At 39.8% G+C, this 22,413-nt stretch overlaps 2 protein-coding genes across 3 annotated transcripts in view; both read left to right on the forward strand.

Moving 5' to 3' along the window:
- The first annotated feature begins 253 nt into the window (after positions 1 to 253).
- On the forward strand, positions 254 to 4,857 carry LOC146547381 (ADP-ribosylation factor-like protein 4C). The gene has a single exon (XM_085264727.1). The coding sequence runs from the start codon at positions 718 to 720 to the stop codon at positions 1,300 to 1,302; it is 585 nt and encodes a 194-aa protein (XP_085120853.1). The 5' UTR covers positions 254 to 717; the 3' UTR covers positions 1,303 to 4,857.
- A 17,405-nt stretch (positions 4,858 to 22,262) lies between these two features.
- aox6 (aldehyde oxidase 6) overlaps positions 22,263 to 22,413 on the forward strand; it is a 34,310-nt gene continuing 34,159 nt past the window's right edge. For both annotated transcript variants that reach the window (XR_014890869.1, XM_085265951.1), the window contains exon 1: positions 22,263 to 22,386. Coding sequence is in view for 1 of the 2 variants with exons in the window: in XM_085265951.1 (XP_085122077.1) it covers positions 22,333 to 22,386 (54 nt within the window). In the remaining variant the exon portion in view is untranslated. The remainder of the gene's footprint in view (positions 22,387 to 22,413) is intronic.

Genomic DNA, 22,413 nt, shown 5'->3' on the forward strand with positions numbered 1-22,413 from the left:
ATATGTATTTATATTTATATATACTATCTTACAATTAGTGTATCTTTATATCTGCACTCATAAAGTCACAGCTGCTTGTAGTTGCGCATTTTTACCAGCAGGTGTCAGAGTCTCACAGCTGAGGACGCCTCCCTGCGCAGAGGAAAGGCGACTGAACACCTTTCATATTAAGATCCTTTATCCAGCCCGCTGGCAGGTTTGCTCTCACGAATGTGAAAGGCTTTTATTTTTTAAAGCCCTTTCGCGTAACCGGAAGCCAGATTTTATTGTGTTTTTCCCGTCTGACTTGACGCGTCTCTCCATGGCAGCGTTCAGTGGCTGATCCACGCGTCACGCTTCATCGCTTCGTGCTTGTGTTGTGTGCCACTACATGAAGGCAGCTGCTCGGAGACAAGCGGCCAGATGCGGAGACGAGTGTGGTGCGCGAGAGTGCATGCAGCCGCTGTACGTGCTGTGATTTGACAATTTGTGGAGGGCAGATGCAGTTGGAGTGAGTCCAGGGATGCTGCGGCGTTTCTTGCTGCCGGAGTGCCGCCGCGCAACGAGGGGCTGTGCCCCCAACTTCTGCTGAGAGAGGAGAAGCCGTTTTAATTTTTACGCGTTTTAATAACCCACGATGGATCACTCCCGGGACCTTTAAGCGTCCCCTGCGGTGATCTCGCTCGCTGCTGTGGGGCTGTGGGAGTGCACGCTGTCTCTCCTCCCCAGCCTGCAGACATGGGGAATAGTTTCTCCAATCTGGCTGCCTTCCAGTCCCTGCACATAGTCATGCTCGGCTTGGACTCTGCGGGCAAAACCACCGTTCTCTACCGGCTCAAATTCAACGAGTTCGTCAACACGGTGCCCACCATCGGCTTCAACACGGAGAGGATTCGGCTGGGAGGCGCGGGGGCCTCAAGGGGCATCAGCTGTCACTTTTGGGACGTCGGGGGCCAGGAGAAGCTGCGGCCCCTGTGGAAGCCTTACAGCCGCTGCACGGACGGCATCGTGTACGTGGTAGACTCTGTGGACACCGAGAGGCTGGAGGAGGCTCGCACCGAGCTGCACAAGATCACCCGGTTCGCCGAGAACCAGGGGACCCCGCTGCTGGTCATCGCCAACAAGCAGGACCTGCCCCGGGCTCTGGACGTCGGGGAGATCGAGAGGCAGCTCGCTCTGGCGGAGCTGAGCCCCTCAACACCGTACCACGTCCAGCCGGCCTGCGCCATCATCGGAGAGGGACTGGACGAGGGCATGGACAAGCTGTACGAGATGATCGTGAAGAGGAGGAAGTCACTGAAGCAGAAGAAAAAGAAGCAGTGATGCCAGGCTTTGGCTGGATGATGGCTAATAAACTATGACGTATCCCATCTATAGAAACAGAATGGATTAAACAAAAAAAAGAAAGAAGAAAAAACACCACAGAAATACTGCAAGTCTCCATATAGGAGGAAAATATACTCATAGAGATGCAAAATGAGCTGAAAATGCATATCATATAAACTAATTAGCATCCATACTTTCCTGTAGGAATGCGTATTTGCAGATGAAATCTATATAGTATATTCATGAATAGCATAAATTCTAAAAAAAAAAAAAGTCATATTAAAGTCAGATTCATGGGAAGAATATTGATTGTTTACCTTGGTAGATGACTGTTTTAATGTTCTTCACAGGCAGTTGTGTCTGTGCACACTGTGGCTCTCGCTGCACTCTCCCTGATGGAGGAGTATTAATAGGACTGTTTCATTGGGGATGTGTGTATTGTAGCGGAGATGTTTTATAAAGTGTATTGATCCACTGGCAGAGCTCCCTGTTGCTGTGCTGTGCACAGATGTGAGAAGGCAGCTGTAAATGTGATTAGGGATGCACTCATGCACAGATCAGTGTTTAGAGCTGCGAGGTGGTGTTACACCAAAGATGATTCCCAAGAGATGACACAGAAACTCTGCTTTGGTGGGGTTTTTTGTTGTTGTTGTTTTTTACAGCCTTCCCTGCCAAACTGAGATATATATATACCTGGTATGACTGGCTTAGGAGTAAAAAAATTAAATAAACTATGTTATATAGAATGCATTTGAGCTAGGGCTGCTCAATTATGGCAAAAATGATAATCACGATTATTTTCACTGAAATTGAGATCTCGATTATTTGACGATATTTATTTAACAATAACAATGTATTGAATAATGACTTTAAAGATTGTCAAAAAATAATATAAAATAGTGTGCAAATACTGATAACAGTGCAAATGTTTGCAATATAAAAAATAAATGAAAAATGTAAACATCTATGTTCAGTGAACTTTGCAGTGTTGCTCTGTGGTGCAGCTACGACACCGTAGCAAAGTTTACACAATATGTCTAATTGATCCACGTAATGTTTCCACACCACTGAAGTTTTTTTTACCTCTTTTCAACCAACGGCAGTCACTCTCCTCTCCAAATAACTTCTGCTTAGCTTTCCGAGCTTCCCTCGGGTCCTCTTAATCAACGGTCCCCAACCCCCGGGCCTCGGACCGGTACCGGTCCGTGAGTCGTTTGGTACCGGGCCGCGAGAGTTGAGGCTCAGGTGTGAAATGTATAGTTTTCAGGGTTTTTATCGGTTTTCAGCGTTATTTTGTTATCGTTTTGAATAAATTTCTTTTTTTTCGGTACCGGTACTAGTTTTATTTTGTTGTATTTATCCGTGACACCTTAAAGGCCGGTCCATGAAAATATTGTCGGGCATAAACTGGTCCGTGGCGCAAAAAAGGTTGGGGACCGCTGCTCTTAATTGTTGTGACACGTGTTCGAAATGCAGAGAGGTGCGCTCGATTTGCCACACGGAGCAGCGTGAGAGTAAAGCACGAGGGAGGGGCTAATAATCAGCTCAGTCATTTTTAATGATCGTTGAAAGCCCAGATCGTGATTCGATTAATTGAGCAGCCCTAATTTGAGCTATCTGAAATCAGTTCTTCCTCATCCCTCATCTTGCTCATTTTCTGTGTCTTCCTCAGTGGAACCACCTTTGATTATCCCTCCTCTGGAAGTCAAATTGAAGGCCTTCTGCTCTGTGACAAGCTGATTTGATCTGTTTTGGAGAATTTTACAAATGCTGCATCTTTTTTTCCCCCCTATTTTTAACAGTTCAACTTTTTTCAGCTATATATGCAACTGTTTTATGTATTTAATGCAATATTGCCGCAAGAATAATACGGCTTGATGGTACAAGAGTTGCACATGGACACTGTGGGTCCATTTAAGCCATTACATGTAATGTTGGCTATAGTTCAAGATTAATTTTACCTAATAAAAACTGGACATTGCAGATTAATATAACTCTTGTTAGTGTTGGCTGATAAATACAGCAAACACTGATTATATTATTTGTGCATCCATCTACTCTTACTTTTCACACAAAATTCTCTCTTAAATTCTCAAACTTAAATTTAGTTATAGCTAATAATGCTGAATGGAAGGGAAATCACACAACCAATTAATCAAACTACCATCAGAAATCTTACACCAAAACATGACATAGTCATCAGCATATAGAGTCATTTTTAGCTCCTTTAGTTGCTCTAAAGCAAACCAGCTGCCCCTCAGAGTGCTTGAGAAGTGTTATGAGTGCATCCCAGACTGATTCAACCTCCTGGCAGTGAAAGGACACGTGTTCAGAACCTGTTTTCATCTCCAAGGTGCCAAAAATCTACATCTTGTCAAAGCTGCTGGTATTTTGGAGATGCCACAATTTGGCATTGATATCACAGGAATGGATATTTTTAGTCAGCTGTTTGGAAAAAACAGCAAATACAATTTTTGTTCCTCAAGCGCAGAATGTTTTAAAAGTCCCAATGTTGTTGTTTTAAATAACAGCGATACTAATAACAGCCATACAAAGTCAAAATTTTAACTCAAATATAATAACTCAAAACTAAAACTTAAATAACTCAAAACTGTAGAAATAACTTGACATTTTGAGGTAACTCAGCTCTGCTGATCTGGAATTGTTTTCCCCCGTAGTCAAACAGTCCTAATTGAGATGTGATATTTCATCCCAAATCAATATTATTTTTAGTCACCAAATGCCATGTAAAATAAAAAAATTAAAAAAAAAACAGGAAATGATAAAAAGCCAAACTAACCAAAAAACCACAAAGTTTGATAAACCTCTGTTGAACAGCACTGTTGGCTTTTGCAGAGGACAACCTGTGTGATGCTAGCAGCTTTGTCAAAATTCCCTGGGGTGACAATGGGTGGACAGTCGAGAAGCCGAGTGTCTTCCTGTCACAGTGAAGAAGTGAAACAAACCAACAGGCTGGAACCTGTTCAGCTGCTCATAAAATATTTTACAGAGTGAGAAATAACCATAAAGCTTAACATCAACATAATGTTTCACATACCTGAAAGCCAACTTGCTGAGGAGCCCATAAAAAGTCACTGACATTAGCATTTGGTCTTAAATGACAAGACTGTTGAATGTCTTGTACAGACTGTTCTCTGATGCCACATTCACGATGAAAGACAAGAAGAGATGAAGCAGCATTATTGTGCTGCAGCTTGATGTCTACAAAGTAAACAAACTGTCGAACCTTAGTCACACTGTAGAGGTGACTGTGTTGTCATACCTGTAGCTCAAGTGGGAAGACATGAATGTTAACTTTTTTTCTTTCTTTCTTTCTTTTTCTTTACAGTCAGGATTTCTGATGTGAACGTGGCATCTTTCTGCTAAGTCGAGCTGTGTCCAACATTGCATGACAGCCACTACTTCAGACAATGTAAATGATACAGTACTATAGCGTTACAGCCACGATACAGCAAGACCAAACTATGTATTACAAGCCAAAACAGGAAAAAAGGAAAAAGTATTTTTGGGATTAAACTCTTTGTAATTCAACTTGTGTGTTGTTTGACTTGTGTTTGGTTTCCAAAGTTTTAATCAGGGTGGGAAAATCCCAGCAGCTCCCAGCTAAAAAATATAATTTAAAGGCTGTATATCTGCAGTAAAACTTCATGGCCTTTGCACGTTTCACTGCTGTTGTGCTTCCTGATTTAAACTCAGATTTAGGTAGTTGCTCTCTTTTTGAGCAGCCTGATATTGTTTCGAGGTTTTTACCTTTTTACTACTAACAATGCTAATGGTGTGTAAATTTAAAAATATAAATAAACTATAAAGTCAACAAAAACAACACTCATTGGCCACTTCAGTAGGTAAACTTGCATGTATTTAGCAACTGCTGATCTACTGTGATTTCCCCACACAATCGCCTAAAGAATTTACACAGAATGGTCCAAAACAGAGAGAAAAAGTCCAGTGAACAGTAGTTCTCTGGGTGTAAATGTGCTGTTGATTTCAGAGGTCAGAGGAGAATGGCCAGGGTGCTTTGAGCTGTTAGGAGGGCAACAGTAACTAAAATAAACACTTGTTACAATCAAGGTTTGCAGGAGAGCATCTCAACAGCAGTAAAAGTGCACACTGCCACTGCTGTCAGCTAAGAACAGAAAACTGATGCTACAATTCACCAAAACTGGACAAGATTGTAAAAACATTGTTTGGTCTGATGAGTCTCGATTTCTGCTGCAGCATTCAGATGGCAGGCTCAGAATTTGGTGTAAACAACATGAAAACATGATGGTGTAATGGACTGAGAGATATTTTCTTTGACATAATTTGGCCTCCTCAGTATCAGTATATTTAAAAATTCTTTCCTGTCATTAGACAGTCATAAGAATGCAGTGACGTGGACAGTTCCAGGTGTCCCAGGAGCTTCAGTGCTAGTTTATCCAGGATCAAAGGCAGAACTGAAGTCAACACCAACAATTCAACAGCTTTAAACACCACAGCCTGAGTATTGTTGCTGACCACAACCATCCCTTTATGACCACAGTGTGCCATCTTCTGTGGCTGCGTCCAGCAGGATAACACACCGTGTCACAAAGCTCAGATCATCTCACTCTGGTTTCTTGAGCTTGACAGTGAGTTCTTTGCACTCAAATGGCATCCACAGTCACCAGATCAGCAAGTGTGATGCTGTCATGCCAATATGGACCAAACTCTTAAAGGAATCTATGCCATGAAGAATTAAACAGTTCTGGGGACAAAAGCAGGTCCAACTCAGTATTGGCAAGGTGTACCTAATGAAATAGTTGGTGAATATATGCTGTTCTGCTACACAGTAGCAACAGTATATATAATCTGTTTTATTGTAGTACATGCTGCTATGGCATGCAACTCAACAAAAATGAATTGGTCTATCGATTAAAGTGCCATATTGTTAATTGAAAAGACTGAGGCCATGTGCTTAGAGGTTGTTGCACCAATTAATTTACACTATATGAATATTGTTAATAGCTGAAGGTTTGCCAAGTCAGCTGGATTACCCCACTCTATAATTAAGGCCAATAAACTCTCTCATACACTGAGAAATAAATTGTTACCTTAAGCTGCCATGTTTAAAAAACAAAATATTGTGTACTGTATGGGTTTTGCTTCCTCCATTTAACTTGTGGCATTTTATGTTTAGGGATTATGAATAGGAAGCTCTGAAAGCAGGCTGAAATGCCATGTCCAAGGATAGAGCACAATCAAAGTGCTTGTTTTCCTTCTTTTTGTTGATTCGCTTTCTGTCTAGTGCCAAATATACCTTCCTCCAGTCATCGTGTTTACAGCCAAATGGCTTCCCGTCTTATTATTATGGTTTGTGTCACTCATGTAACTCAGTGTAATTGCAACACACACACTGTGCTCCTGAAATGAGACGGTTGTTATCTCTCGACTTTGGTTAAACTGTCTGGAGGAAGAAGAATGTATTCAGTGGTTTATCTGAGTATCAGACATGCTGTATCTGAGCTAAGAGGAGAACTGGGAGGCAAAAGGTCACTGTTTCAAGTCGCAGGCAGGCATGGGAATCCAGTGCCCGTATACGCAAACAGATATTTTAAGCTTTGATTGGATCTCTGAGGATTTAAAAACAAGCCTATAACAACACATGTGAGTAATGGATGATGATGCATTTTATTCTCATGGAGCTCGTGGAGCTTCTCTTAATGAAGAAGTTAACAGAAGTTCTCTTACTGCTAAAAGAACTACACAAATAGTACAACTAGTTTGCACATTTAGTCCTCCTTGCTAAAAACAGTTAAAAAAAAAACTGTAGTTCTTAATATTTCTGTTTAAATGATTGTCCTCAAGTGTCCATAGTAATTATAACAGGAGAAAAGGTGAAAAGGACAGTTAAGAGCTCCAAAATCAGCACAGGGAGGAGGTTGGGGTTGATGTGTGGGTCAGCATCGGACATTGCTTTTTACTGTGCAGTGTCCCTCTGTTTCTCAGTCGGATCAACTAACAACTAACTTTCAAACTTTATGATAAAATACAGCGCTGCGCGAAAGGCTTAATCCAGTCCTCATTTATTCATGTTTTACTAGTGCAAACACAGCATGCAGTATATAAGGAAAAAAAGAGTTTGTAAAATTCTAATGAGCCTTAAAGTCAGTGTTTGGAATGGCCATATTTATTCCCCTCTACTCATTCATTGCTTTTTCTACTTCACAAATCTCCCTCTTCTATGCTCAGTCAAATAGGATTCTGTCATGTCTCCGTTCAAACTGTTGACAGAGCAAAGAGGTTCCAGCCCGGTTTGTATTTATCTGTCTTGTTTTCCTGCTTCCTTTTCTGCATGTTTCTGTTGGTGGGCCATCAAGGGGATTTCATGTTTTAACTGTGCATGCTGATAATCCTCCACACTTCCACCCTCGCCGTCCAAAATGGATGGCCGTGACATTTTTGCTTTGCATGCGAAAGCTTTGAACGCCAACGTTAACATGCTTAAAAATGGTGCTGAATGTGCACGGGTGGGATTATTTTATGTATTTAAAGTATTGCCAATGTTGTGTTGTCAGATTTTTGTTGACAGTTCAAACCGTTTGTCTAAACATGCGCTTGAATTACAGCATGTAGTTGAGTTACTGCAAATCACCAAGGATTAGAGTTCTTAAAACAACAACAACAACAACAAACAATTATATGGGAAAAAGCTATACAAATACAGGGCTGTAAAGGCCATATCAAGCACTCCCAATTAAATTATAAATTTTTTAAATTTTCAGTTTAAAATTGAAGCAGCTTTGCAGAAAAAATTTATATAGCTGCCTGTTTATATCAATATTAAATGTTTACATAGAAAGCATTGGTTTGTAAACTCTATTAAATCCTTGACTTGAGCATTATAGCCATGGTTGGCCACTGGTTGTTGGGGAAAAATGTGTATTCACCAATCGGTTGGCGAGTGGTTGCTGGAGTTTTCTGACTGTTCCCAAAAAAGTGCATTACAAAAACCTACTTGCAATTGCTTTGATATCTAAGGGATTACCTCAGTTGAACACATTTTGCATGAAAGACACTTACGTGTCTGTAAAGACTTGCCAACTAACTGCTGAGCGGCAATGAAACTCAAGAGAGTGCAACACAAACCAGAAACGGAAAACTTTGACTTTTAAAGTTAAACTTACGCCTTACTAACAAACATATTTATACAAGTACAACCTTTACTTTGAAGGTGAACGGTGTTCCTTTTAAGCTTGTATCGAATATTTTAGTTTCACTGCAGCTTGGTGACCAGTCGGTGAGCATTTGCAAATAGACTGATACAAACAATGGGCCACTGCAGAAACATGCTAGCAACCAAACAATCACAAGAAAGTTATCACTTTTTGCAACCAATTGCACCCAGCAAATTTCACCAACCTCCAACTACCACTTACAAGTGGTCGGAGAATATGTAACAGCTGGACTCTGTGGATATGAATATGGATGCAGTAATGAATGAGACTGCAAGGTGGTGCAAGTGTGTACTTCTCTGGCTCTATTTTGTAAAAAGTTGGTGCAGGCTGTTATCTACACCTTACTGTCATGTGTGAAAAGTTAATATAGTGCAATGAAGAACTGGTACCATAAAGTCTTTGTTAAGTTCTGCCAAATAAATGTGCTATGTGTCTCTCTAAGCTAATCTGGTAATCACTAGTGCTAATAGCTAACATTGCTAGCTTCTCCACCCTCACCAGCTCATGTTACAAATGCATATTTCTACCTCATGTATGGTGTTTACCAGGGGTTCACTGATTGGTCTGTATGTTTGTGTGACTAAGGCCACAGCAAGTTAATAAGTAAATAATATACAAATAAAATACTAGGATTTTTTTCAGCAAATATGCAGCACAAACCTCTTGGACGGTATCACACAGCAAACCAGTTACAGTCAACCGTTCAGTGATTCAGATTCTGAAGCCTAGCAGAGACAGCTCTGTCAATCAAAGCACCTTAATAATGCATAACTTTATAAGAAGTTCACCTCCTCTTCGTGTATTATGAGAAATATGAAGTAGTTAACTGTAGAGACTTGAAGCAGGCTGTAAACATGTTTATTTCTGTTGTACAGCTGGACATGTTAACATGGAAGTCTATGGGGACTGATTCGATTTAGGAGCCAGACTCTAGTGGGCACATGAGTGACTGCAGCTTTTTGGCTTCATTTTTCAACTGTGTTGGTTTCACACTGAATCAGCCACAGCTGGTATTTTCAATTACAACCTTTGACTGCTACTGAAATGTCTCCTGCTGTAAAATGAAACACCCATAGTTTGTCTCCAAGGGCTTAGAGCCAATTTGTGTTTTCTGCATAAACACTGCAGGTCATCAAACAATTTCAAAACTTCAAAAATAGGATTAAAAGAATTCTTTAATTAATCAGTGTGGGGAAGTTTTCTCAATATGTCTTTAAATCTTCCTTCACTGGTGTCCAATCTGCCACAGACAGAATCAGTTGTTGTGTGATTTATTGTTGAATGTTGTTAGGGTTAGCTGCTGTTGAGACAACACAGGCTTAGAGGTTTTACTTGTTCTGATGATCAAGTAGAAAGCTGTTGAAACACTAAAGCTGACTTTAGTCTGGCCTTTTAGTCCTCTTTCTCCTCTGAGCTGCAGGTCTGCGACTTCAGGCCTTGATCTTTTTCGGTCTTTTGAGTCCATTGGTTGTAAAATCTTCTTGCTCAGCCAAAGATGTCAAATCTGTCTTCATCAGTTTTTCTGATCAAATCTCAGGCATAAACCAGATCTATCCTTTTAACATAAATATCCATAGATGGTATAGAATACATGAACTGCACATATATGTATCAGCGGACAGAAGGAAACATTATCTGCTTTGTGGCAAAGTATCAGAGGACATATGGAGCATTCTTTGATAAAGTTTCCACTTTACCTTAGGTGACTGAAATTGTAGCACTATATTCATTTGTTACTCAGCATTAATGGTGCGTGCCATTTGAAGTGGAAAATACGAAGTCCTGATTTCCAAAACTATGACCAGATTCTATCGATGAACATACTGCAGCTGTCTTTTTTTTAACCAAAAAAATAAATAAATTTACATTCAGCAATATTTACAGCAACTACCACTGGAATGCACTTAACTAACTCCCAGTTCAGTAGTAACTGCCAAGGCAAAAGGAAAGCTAGTAATGATATCCGATATCTAGTATCTGTGTTAGTGCATTGCAGTGTTACGATTCAGGGATGCAGCTTGCATTGGGTCATCAATTAGTGCTCTTCCCACCGTTTCAAATATAGTCATTTCTGGCTCCAAAAATCTACTTAACGGCATCCAAATTGCTAAAGCTGAGGCTTCTAAATGTGGCTTTGCCCAATTTTATATACAATACATTTGTGCTGTTCCTAATTTGGTCTCTTAGCCTTTAGTTTTATCTCCCATCTGAATACACCTGCAGCCATAGGACTGAAGACACCTAAATTCAAGGATTAGAAAGTGTGGGCCAATACTTTTGTCCATTAAGTGTGCGCTGTATCTCAGTCTGATATGAAAATCATACAGCACACACTGTGCATAAGGCTTCTTGAAGGACATTTAAAGCTCTTCTTGGATGTTTCTGCCTTTTGTTCTGTTCTCTGTCCACATGATCCCACACTGCTTCAATAATGTTGAGGTCCGGGCTCTGGGGAGGCCGATCCATGACTGATAGTGCTCCACTGTGTGTTTTTCTATCCGGGTATGATTTTATTACATATTGTTCAAGACCACTTTAAAAACATACGAAAATCTGTTGCTCCTTGGAAACAAAATATAAAGAGATGAGAGGTACCTTAGGACTTTTGTGCAAAAATCTTAAGCTTAGTTTATTAAAGCCCATGTTCTGCTTGCTTCACTTTGCTCGCTTAAATGTGGTCTTAAAAATATTTTCGGGCATGTTTTCTTTCTTTCAATGTAGTTTGCCATCACCAGTGTGTGAATGTGTGTGTGAATGGGTGGATGACTGGATGTGTAAAGTGCTTTGGGGTCCTTAGGGACTAGAAAAGCACTATACAAATACAGGCCATTTACCATTTACCATTCTTTTAACTTTTGCACAGATGCTAGCTGAGCTAAGCTATGAAGAACAACTACTTTTTTTCTGTAATTTACAATCTCATCATCCTGAAACATCCTTTTGAATGGTCTTTTTTTTTCATGTTGAATCAAAAACCATTTCACAGTTTCTACATCTGAAGTGGAGAAAAATGCATCATTTATTAGCAAACATTAGTTGAAAAAAAATATGTGAATTGTATATAAATACAAATAAAATCTTGACCCTGACTACAAAAAAAACCCATTATTATTATTATTATGATGATGATGATGATGATGATGATGATGATCATCATCATCATCATCATCATCATCAAAGTGCCACAAATCTAGGCTCTAACTTAGGGCTCCATAAAAACCTTAAAGAAACCCAGTCATCATGTTCTGCACCTCAACATTGTCCCAAATTACGGAAGAATGCAGGAGGAATTTCCACCATTCATCACATCTGGTTCTCTCTCGGCACATCATAATTTCTATCCTTCTGTTCAAAATGGATCAATAGCACACTGGAGATGAGCTCTTGCTATTAAAATGCAAATTCCGCCTATGCGCTGCTGTTGCAGCCGGTTCTCAATCATCCCTCATTCACCGTGTTTGGGTTTTTGTGAAGCCATGAGCCGGTTCAAGAGGAGGCTAATCCGGCAGCGTTTCCACCTGCACAGCACCAAGCCGGGTGAAACAAGAGTCACTGCTTACGTCACGACTGAGCCTTTATTTGCAACAAGGCTCATTATCATTTTAATTACAGGCTTGGAGTCTGAGAAAGAGAGAGAGTAAGAGAGCCATCAGCAAGTCATTTAATATCAAATTAAGCAGTGAAATGCAGACGACATATGAAATCTGCTTTCGGATTGGGCAAGAGCAAATCAGAAATTAAATATTTTAATATACCATAGAGTAAGACAGTTAAAATATGGAAGTAGTCTCATTGTGTTTGTATCTGTTTTACTCTAAATGGGATCATAACTTATAAAATAAACCTAAGTGAGAAGTAGGGTAATTCGATATTAATACCATCAAAAACAGTCGCCCCTTGCTGGCCAATAGAAAGAATGCAGATTTGATGCAATTCTGAGGCTGCGTCCATTTTTTTATACGCACAGAGTCTACAATCATTTTATTAGCTATATGTGTTCAGCAGCTCATTAATGCAAATATCTAATCAGCAAATCACGTGACAGCAGCCCAGTGCCTCTAAACTGAGCATCAGAATGGGATACTAATCTATTGAGCTTTTCCCCTCATAACCCTCTCTAGTGTTGACAGAGAATGTACCAAATAAAGAAAATATCCAGTGAGACGTAGCTCAGAAGAGAATGGCCAACCTGAGGAGAGAAACAGTAACTCAAATAACCACTCGTTACAACTGCAGAAGAGCATCTCAGCAGCAGCAGAAGACCACACCAGGTGCCACTCTTGTCAGTTTAGAATAAGAAATTGAGGCTACAGTTAAGCAAAACTAGACAATAGAAGACTGGAAAAATAAAGTTGCCTGGTCTGAGTCTTGATTTTCAGTATCTGAGGACTTGATTTCAGAATTTGGTGTAAACAACATGAAAGTTTTGTAATGAGTATTGTCTTGGCTCACTTTGGGCTCTTTAGTACCAACTGAACAATGTCATTCTGTTCGTTGTTTATTTAATATGTTCTCAGAGATTGTACAGATATGGAAAGCGCACAAAGAACTATATAAAAAAATAGATTTTGCAAAATAGCTTTTCTACTGGTAAATGTTCCCTTTAGAATAGTCACAGACCACTTTGATTACCTTGGGATATGTGTCACAAAGCAATTTAATTGTTTGTTTAAGAAGAATCTTCTCTCCCTGCTGGAACAGTGCAAGCATATGCTGTCCAGATGGTCCCCATTATCCTTATCTTTAATAGGTAGGATTAACTCAGTGAAAATGATGCTACTTCCAAAATTCCTATATGTTTTTCAATCCCTCCCTATCCTGATTCCAAAATCCTTTTTTAAATCTCTAGATTCTCTAATCACTTCATTTATTTGGAATGGTAAACATCCAAAATTGAAGAAATCTATTCTTCAAAGGCCCAAGCCGGTTGGAGGTTTAGTCCTCCCTAATTTCCAGTACTATTATTGGGCCGCCAATATCAGGTGTTTGCTGTACTGGAGACACTACCATCTAAAAACGTCAACACCAGTTTGGGTTGCCATGGAGTCATATTCAAGTGGGAAAATTTCTCCACCTGCGACTTTAGGTTCATCACTCCCTTTGGCATTGCCTCTACCCAGTAACAATAGAGTTGTCCAGCAGTCTCTTAGAATCTGGTCTCAGTTTAGGACGACTCTGGGTCTCCGGGCTTTCTCACTTCAAAGCCCAGTTGCAGCAAACCACATATTTGTTCCCTCAATGACAGATAATGCTTTTCATATCTGGCATAGAAAGGGCCTAAAAACTTTTGCAGACTTATATGTAGATGGACAATTTGCAAGTTTCTCTCAAATATCCACCAAATTTGGCATTGCTGCAGCTCAGTTTTTTCGTTTCTTACAGGCCAGACACTACGTGCAGACTATGACAGCACAATTCTCCCAAATACCTCCACACAATCCAGTAGACGATTTCTTAATGGTCAACCCAACCTCAAGGGCATAATATCAGCCTTGTATAATTTAATTTACAATTTACAATGCTCTTCAGTAGCTGCTATCAAATCTAAATGGGAACAGGACCTTACCCTTCATATTACAGATGAACTGTGGGACTCTATCCTTGGCCAGGTTCACAATATATCAATGTGTGCTCGAAATACACTTATCCAATTTAAGCTAGTTCATCAGGGGCATTGGTCTGGGGATAGGCTGGCACACATATACCCAGGGGTGGGCGCAGCCTGTAGAAGGTGTGGGTGTGCTCCTGGTACATTGTTTCATATGTACTGGTCCTGTCCTTTGTTGATCACCTTTTGGAAATCTGTTTTCCATACATTGTCTGATGTCCTGCAGCATCAAACTGAACCAGAGCCACTCTATGCTATGTTTCGTGTGGTCCAGAATCTGAATCTGTCCAACTCCAGACTTAGAGCATTAAACTTTTCATTACTGCTGGCCAGGCGAGCTATTTTGCTGAAGTGTGAAGTGGAAAGACTCTTCTCCCCCCTCACATGCACAATGGCTAAAAGCTACAATGTCCTTTCTGTGTGGAGTTTGCATGTTCTCCCTGAGTTTGCGTGGGTTCTCCCCAGGTATTCCAGCTTCCTCACACCGTCCAAAGACATGCACTTTATGGGGATAGGTTAATTGAAAAATCTAAATTGCCCATAGTTGTGAATGTGAGTGCAAATGGTTGTCTGTCCCTGTGTTAGCCTGTCCAGAGAGTACCCCGCCTCTCGCCCTATGACAGCTGGGACAGGCTCCAGCACCCCCTGCGACCCTGAAAAGGATAAGTGGATGGATGGATGGTTTAGTTGGGCAGCAGGCTGCCAATTATTTGTTGTTTAATGGTCAGAATGGGAACAAGAATTTGAAAATTTTGAAAAAATTTGAAGCACTTTGTATTATTGTATACATTGCATTGAAACCTTTGTCTAATAAAAAGACTTTTGAAAGAAAACATAGCTTTTTTACCATAATACACACTGCTTGTGTGCAACTCCTTGTCTACAAGGAGAGTGAAGGGAACAAAGTGAGACCCACAGAGGCAGAGGAGCATAATATACATCTTGAGTAATTGCTTACAGCAGAAAGGGAAAGTTGCATATTAAAAATAATTTAAGATTGATGATCCCGCCAACAATAATTTCTTGTACATGGACTTCTAACTGTCATCATGCAAACACGTGCAAAGCGATCGTGTGAAGCCTGATTTCTGGTGCGAAAAAAAAGCAGCAGCTCCTTCAGAAACCTCAGAAATCTGCTCAGATATGTGTAGGTGGCATCCAAGCTCTGATTCTCTCTTTGCTGCTGTCAAAGCAAATTATTTCACATGTAGCACACCAACACACACATGCTGGAGGATTCACAATAAGGCTATTTAAATGCAAATCTGACAGCTTGCATTGTCCTTTCAGGTCATGTTTCAAGAAGAAATCATAAGTTTTCATTCAGTGAATAAAAATTTGCAGGTCAGTGTAAAAGCAGCAGGTTGTTTTCTGTGTCAGACCCTACACCCGATCTCAATCTTTTATTCATGCTCATGCTGCTATTAATATAACTATATATCAAAAAATTAGGGCATACGAGGCTACGACAGAAAGACAAAAAGCAACCCTGAAACAGAATTTAAATGCTGACTGTATCTAAGGTTAAGACCGAAAATGGAGGGGTGAAGGTCTGGGGGAAAAATGTGAAATGGCGTCAGATTTATAACTTTACTGGCAGCTGTTTGGTGGAGCGTGTCATTAACGTGTTAAATTACACATCTTACCTCTGTAATCCAAAGGGTGGGACACTCTAAAATGGGAATCTCCCAGAGGTTACTGGGAGAATATGTGAAGGTAAGACACTGAAAGCATGCACGGGATGCCAGGCAGCATTGGTCTTGGAATTGGTTTTGTAGTTATTTTGAGTAAAAGCAGTCTGTATGTATGTATTCCAAGAGGGGAAAGATTTTCAGTTCGTAGACCCTGTGAGCAGTGGCGGTCCTAGCCTGTTTGGCGCCCTGGGCGAACACTCCCTGCTGAGGCTGAGGCCCATCATGTCCTCTAATGACGAACCATCTGGACGGCCTTAACATTTAAATGTGCGGCTAACTGGTGTAACTGAAATGCTAACATTAGCTTTGGCTGAATACCATCAGTTAACTTGACAACTGAGTATTTTGTGTTCATTATAAATTGTAGTTTTTACAATTCTTCTAGTATACGTATAAACCCAAAGAAAACCCATTGCAAGATGGCGCCGATGTGTATGGCTTGCCGTCTGTTCCTCCTGTTTCCTCTCTGTTTTATATTTGTAGCATTTTGGTCAACATTGTTGGATGTAAAGTGAGTTATAAATAAAGATGCTATGCTATGCTATTATGCAGCTAGCTTAATGCTAACTTACCATTTATGGTGCATGCAGTTAATTAGCTGAGCAGTGCTATAAGCTAAAACATAGCTGAAGATTATGCTTTAGTAATCACTTGTTTCACATTATAAACTAGTTCTTAAAAGCTTAATAAGGACTTTCTGTACAAAGAATACTCAAATTTTAGATTTGAGTATGTTTTTGCATGTTTGGCAGCATACTTTTAGGTCATGAAGCTAAACGGTGCATCATCTTTTGTTAACATGATATTTTGACTCCAGTTGGAGCTGAAAGGATTTTGGAAACTTTGAATGTTCTTATGTAACTTTCATTTTAATCCAAGTCAGTGAGTCTGAACTTCAGTTGTAGTAAATGGGTCATACATTGAAGTGATTTTGGTCGTAAATAATGACAAAATGGACCCTGTAACCAAAAGTTATTTGTGTTTTTTCTAATGTTTCATGGTACAAAAAGGAGCATATGTACCTCAGGCATAAAAGTAGACTCCTAAAGTGCGCTAACAGAGCAGAGCTGCAGAGTCCCCTTCTCTCTGTTTATTCAACCTCACAGACTGACAGAAATATGACTTTACAACACTGCTAACATGCCATTAGAATACCTGGAACATTACATAAATATCACAGAATACTTTATTTCAGTATTCCAGGTTTTATATCATTTCCTGTGAGTGTTAGCACTAGGTCAGATCATCAACTTTTTCCAATTACTCCAAGCATTTTTCTTCCTCACATGCCCTCAAGCTCTGACTTCTTAATTGCCAAGTAAGTAAATAAAAGTGGTAGTTTCCTCAGTTGGAACATGTAAGCTGTACTTATGTAGGGCAATGATCTCACAGCAGGCATCAAGTGTGGCTAAAACATTGGCAGCACTCTTTAACTGTACTCCCCACTTTCCTGTTTGATAGCGTTTCCACTGAAATATCATAGAGTCTATAATGACACCTCAGAGCCGATGAGCACAGCCAAATTTGAGTTTACCAGCTAAACTGTAACTGCAAGTTTATACTTTAGGTTTTGACCCAGCAGCAGTAGCTTCCTGAGACATGTGATATGAGGTCAGCGAGGCTAAAAGCCAGATTTCCTCAGCTGGAGATGAACCGAGTGATAGAGAGCTGAGGAAGTGGAATCAGATCTGCAATAGGAAGTAAAGGAGGATGGGAGAAAACGTTTCTACTGGGGATTTGTTTATTTTCAGCTGATGAGAGAAGATAGTCAACTGACAGTAACCCTAAATAGCTTTATGTGATGGGAATGGGAAACAAAATCCCCAAAAGTTCTGAATGGCAGGTCTAGATTTGTTTTTTACATCAGAGAGTACTCACAGATAAACACTTTATTTAAAATGATGTAGGGTTTGTTTGAGAATTGAAGGTACACATTAGGCAGGAGGTCCTCACCCACATAAGTTTGAACTTCACACAATTCATTTTCTAAATTATGGTGATCTTTATGTACCGGTGTGGACCTTTGATGGATCAGTTTATGACAGAAAAGTCTTTATTTTAAAGGAACCACAAAAGATTCAGTTGTGGTGTGAACCTAATAATTGCATTTTGGGTGTAAAATGGAGATTTCATTAGAGAGAAAAGTCAGCGCAGGTTGTCTCAGTAATGTTTTAATGTTTTTTGCTATTTTCCTAGTGCCACTAACAGAGACAAATGCCTTCTAAACTCTGAAAATAAATCACTAACCAGCTTCACGGTGGTTTGGTTGTGCTGCTCCTGGAGCCAAATGTTAATTTCCTTCCCTTTAATTATTTGGATCATAAACGCCTGACCAATTAGCCTGTCTCTTTTTGTTTCAGCACAACTTCTTGCACCAGAAGCACTTTCTTGCAATGCTGCCTTTGTACGAGCAGTATACAATTGGAAGAACAAAAAAAAAAAAACCCTGCCCACTTGTATGAGCTGTTTCCATTAACTTTCAAAACTTATCTTCTTAAAAACTTTTCATACCTGAATGAAAGAGCCTTTTTAATAAAAGTGGCATGAGCCTTAAAATGTGAGAACTGTAGGGGTTATCTTTGAGCCATTTAATGTTTTTTGGCTCAAATTCCCGTAAAAGCTAAAAAAAAAAAAAAAGAGCTTTGGTCTAGACGAGTACATTCACTGGACAGCCAACAAAACAAAATGAAGAAGATAATGCTGCTCCAAATCCTGACTTTCACATGCAGGCCTGTCCAGTTAGTTTGAGAAATCAATTATTTAGAGTTTGTATCTATGTTATATGTCATCTACTTCATTAGTTGCACCTTGCTTAGTACTGGGTTGGACTCCCTTTTGCCTTCAGAGCCGTCTTAATTCCTAATGGCACAGATTCAACAAGGTCCTGGAAACATTCTTCAGAGATTTTGGTCCATGTTGACATGACAGTTTTACAGTCGCTGCAAATTTGTCAGCAGCACATCCATGATGTGAATCTCTGGTTCCTCCACGTCCCAAAAGTGCTTTGTTGGATTGAGATCTGGTGACTGTGGAGGCCGTTTGAGTACAGTGAACTCATTGTCATGTTCAAGAAACTAGTTTGAGATGATTTTGAGTTTTGTGACACGGTGTGTTATACTGCTGGAAGCAAGATGCTACACTGTGGTCATAAAGGGATTAACATGGTCAACAACAATACTCAGGCAGGCTGTGGTGCTTAAACAATGCTCAGTTTGGCTCAAAGTGCGCCATGCATTCATGTTGTCTACACCAAATTGTTACCCTTCCATCTGAATGATGTAGTAAAAATGAGACCAGACAATACTTTTCCAACATTCTGGTTACTCTGTGTTAATCGCAGCCTCAGTTTGTTGTTTAAATGGAGTGGTACTTATGCTTTTCTACTCTAGTTGAGCACTGAAAGTATTTTCTTACTACAAGTCTCATTCACACATTAATACAAGCATCTTTGTCTGTGTTTAAGCACTTTTAACTTTAATTTAACCGATTAACGCAGCTCTGGATTCAGTATCTGAGAACTAGAGTCTGTGTTAGCAGATGAACTGCTCCATCTCCTGAGCCACCCGGTGTGGTCTTCTGCTGCTATAGCCCACCTATAGCCCTTCAGAGATGCCCTTCTGCATTCCTTGGTTGGTGTATCAAGTGAAAACTAAAGGATTTTATTGAACAGAGATTCATTTTTTGTCATTCTTTAATGACAACAGGACTGTAACCATTTCTCCTTAATAAAAATATTATTTATCTACCAACTGGCTTTAATCTACTACGCCTATTACAATGACTTATTCATCACTTTAAGTTCTTAATTACCATTGTTTTAACTCTGTATTTAGGTTTTTAAAAAATGTATTTTATTGGCTAATTATTTTGTATTAACTATTTAATTCATTTAACACAATTTTTTTTAACTCAACATTTTTAAGCCATTTGTCTTCTTTCTGTTGGATTTATTTGTCTTTGATCGGTTGAATATCTGTTGAAAACACTTTCCACAGTGAGTACACCACTGCAGTTAAGAGCATGGAAACTGAATTTCAGCTCTGTGAGGGCGTGCCTGTTTGTGTTGTGTTGTGGTGCCCCAACGCCTTTGGCTCGGCTGCTCGGTCTGAAGCTGTAAATCTTACAACTACACATGCTGTGATTTGTGTAAATAAACCAAATCCCACCGACAGACTCAGGAGGAATGTGTTCAAGTCCAACTGTGGAAACAGTTTGCAAGACTGAGGAAAATATGCACATTAACCCACCAGGTCTGGAGGTCACAAAGCAGAAATTGGCCTCGGCTCACACCGATCAGGGGCTCAGTGGAAAAGCCGGGCTGTAAAGTAACACATGTTTGGTTTGTCTTCTGAAGGCCTACCTGTTGTCATGAGTCAGGAAACTTGAGTCAGTGAGAAAAAGGTAGAGCTGTGTATGCTAAACCTGGAGTGAAAGCTGAGTAAATAAGCTAAGAGCGATCAAACAGGGGCAGGGATAGCTTTCTCACGCTCAGACTGAGGTGAGGCGCTCCTTTATGAGCACAGAAATTTATTTTTGCACTGTACCTTAGAGTTAGCTTAACACCATTAATGGAGACGTTTGGAGTGGAAATGTGGGACAATATCACATCTACAAAAAAATATTCTTAGGAAATAAAAGGAAATAATTAAATTTTCAGATAGTGAAATTTTCAAATATGTGATTACAGGCATGATAGTTGTATCACTGGCTTTGTTTCTGTCTCACTATGGGTACTTATACAGGAACTGTTTTATAGCTTTCTAGTAAGGGTCGTCCTTTGTAGCTTTCTTAGAGTGTACTTTGCCTGACAGCAAGCACGCAGGGTGGTAAAAATACAATATAAAGACTTGTGACATCCTACAGCAGACTGATGCTGGTAGTGTTAGTATAACATCTCATCACGTTGTTAGGCCTCTTGCCCCTCCTGGAGCGGAGGCTATCGGCAGCTGCCCCTCAGCACTCTCAGTCCTGAGTTGCCTTTATCGCCCATCCTATCCCTGTTATGCTGATGTGTGTCCCAAGGGCTCGAGGTCAGGGACTGTTTTGTGTTGCTGGATGTCGGCTTTCTCAGGGTGTCCTGAGCCATCCCCACCTCCTACTTGAGATCTTTTCTTCCTGGACTGTTGCTCTGTCTGCTGCCAAAGTTGATTTTAATTCAACTTTTCTAGCCAGTTATCTGGGAAGTGTTAGAGCTGAAACTGTTGTACGAAAGTCTGGACTTTACCCGAGGAAGCATTTGTATACAGACTGACGTTTGGGTTGAACAAATACAGCTTGGTGCACCAGACTTGGGGTCTTGCTGTTTCTGGTTCATGAAAAGAAATGAGAGGGGAATAAAACAAAAACTAAGTTTTGAAAGAAGCCCATAAGCCCACCTGAAACCCAAATCATCATTTCAGAGGCACTTTTAAGACATAAATGAAGCAGTGTGGCACAGAAAAGAAACATGTCTGTACAATCATTACTCACCTTCTTCTTTCCGCTTGTCCACGTTTGATTTTCCTCTGCAGCTTTTCTTTAAATGTTTTCCTTACCTCTAGCGCCCTCTTGTGGCTCTTTACCTAACACTAGGTTTTTCCCTCTCTTATCTGCTCCTCCTGAGAAACGATGACAATGTATTAACAGCAATGACTGTGCAAAAAGACCAATCTATAAATGATTAACAAAAACAGAAATAAATGTAAGGGCCAAGGATAGGTCACGAATCACCTGATGTTTATTTGCCACTGTCAGTCATTGCTGTATGGCTAAAGATTTTTTTTGTAAATCTGCTATATGTGTATCAGATTGTTTTATTAGTTTGGTGTTGGACTCATGCTCAATTCTGATACAGTTTTTTGCTTTCTCATTTTATGACCAGAGTCCAAGGCAACCCTAAGAAAATATTTGATTTACAGCCTTGTTTACTTTCCATCAGATTTCATTCATGTGTTTCATCTCTGGATGTGCAAGAGAAAGTGTTTAAAAGGTGCTCATAGTAAAAAATAAATAAATAAATAAATAAATAAGAAACTTAACAATTAAGGAATACTTCGGGAGTTACAAGTCAGTCCTGCAAGTTGAAACTCGATGGGTCAGAAAAACACCACTTTTTGGGAATAGAAGTCAAGTCTTATTTCATTTTAAAGCTTTGAGTTATTCTTTTTAAATGTTTTTTTGTTTTCCAGAAAGGAAAAAAAACTAAATAAAATTTCACAACTGCTTATGCAATTCACCAAAACACCCAGAAAGCTCAAAACGATGAAATTTTATTTCTAAAAAATTATTATGTCCTATTGTAAACATAAGTAATTACATGCAAATTAATTTGAGTTTAGTTCATTTGTATTAAGTTTAATTAATTGGGTTTCACGTCACTTTGAAGTGTACCAAGAGAGAGTTGCTACACAAAGAAACCAGAATAAAGCATCTTATTTTGAAAGTGTCGGCAGACGGAAGCGCTAAGGGGTACTGAGCTACCTCCTGGAGATAAAGTCGTCGTCACGGTCTTTAGTCACGCACTTGAAAGATGTCTGCAGGAAAACAAGGAGACGCTCTGTGCTTCTTTATCAACGGGAAAAAGGTAGGTTTAGAGTTTTTTTTAATGTTA

The sequence above is a fragment of the Mchenga conophoros genome, linkage group LG23 (assembly GCF_057382185.1).
Source record: "Mchenga conophoros isolate Kocher_MC1m ecotype Shallow Benthic linkage group LG23, M_conophoros_male_GT1.1, whole genome shotgun sequence".
Lineage (NCBI taxonomy): Eukaryota > Metazoa > Chordata > Actinopteri > Cichliformes > Cichlidae > Mchenga > Mchenga conophoros.

Excerpts from the sequence above, each read along its gene's own strand:
- LOC146547381 (XM_085264727.1), top strand. The coding sequence starts at position 718 with ATGGGGAATAGTTTCTCCAATCTGGCTGCCTTCCAGTCCCTGCACATA.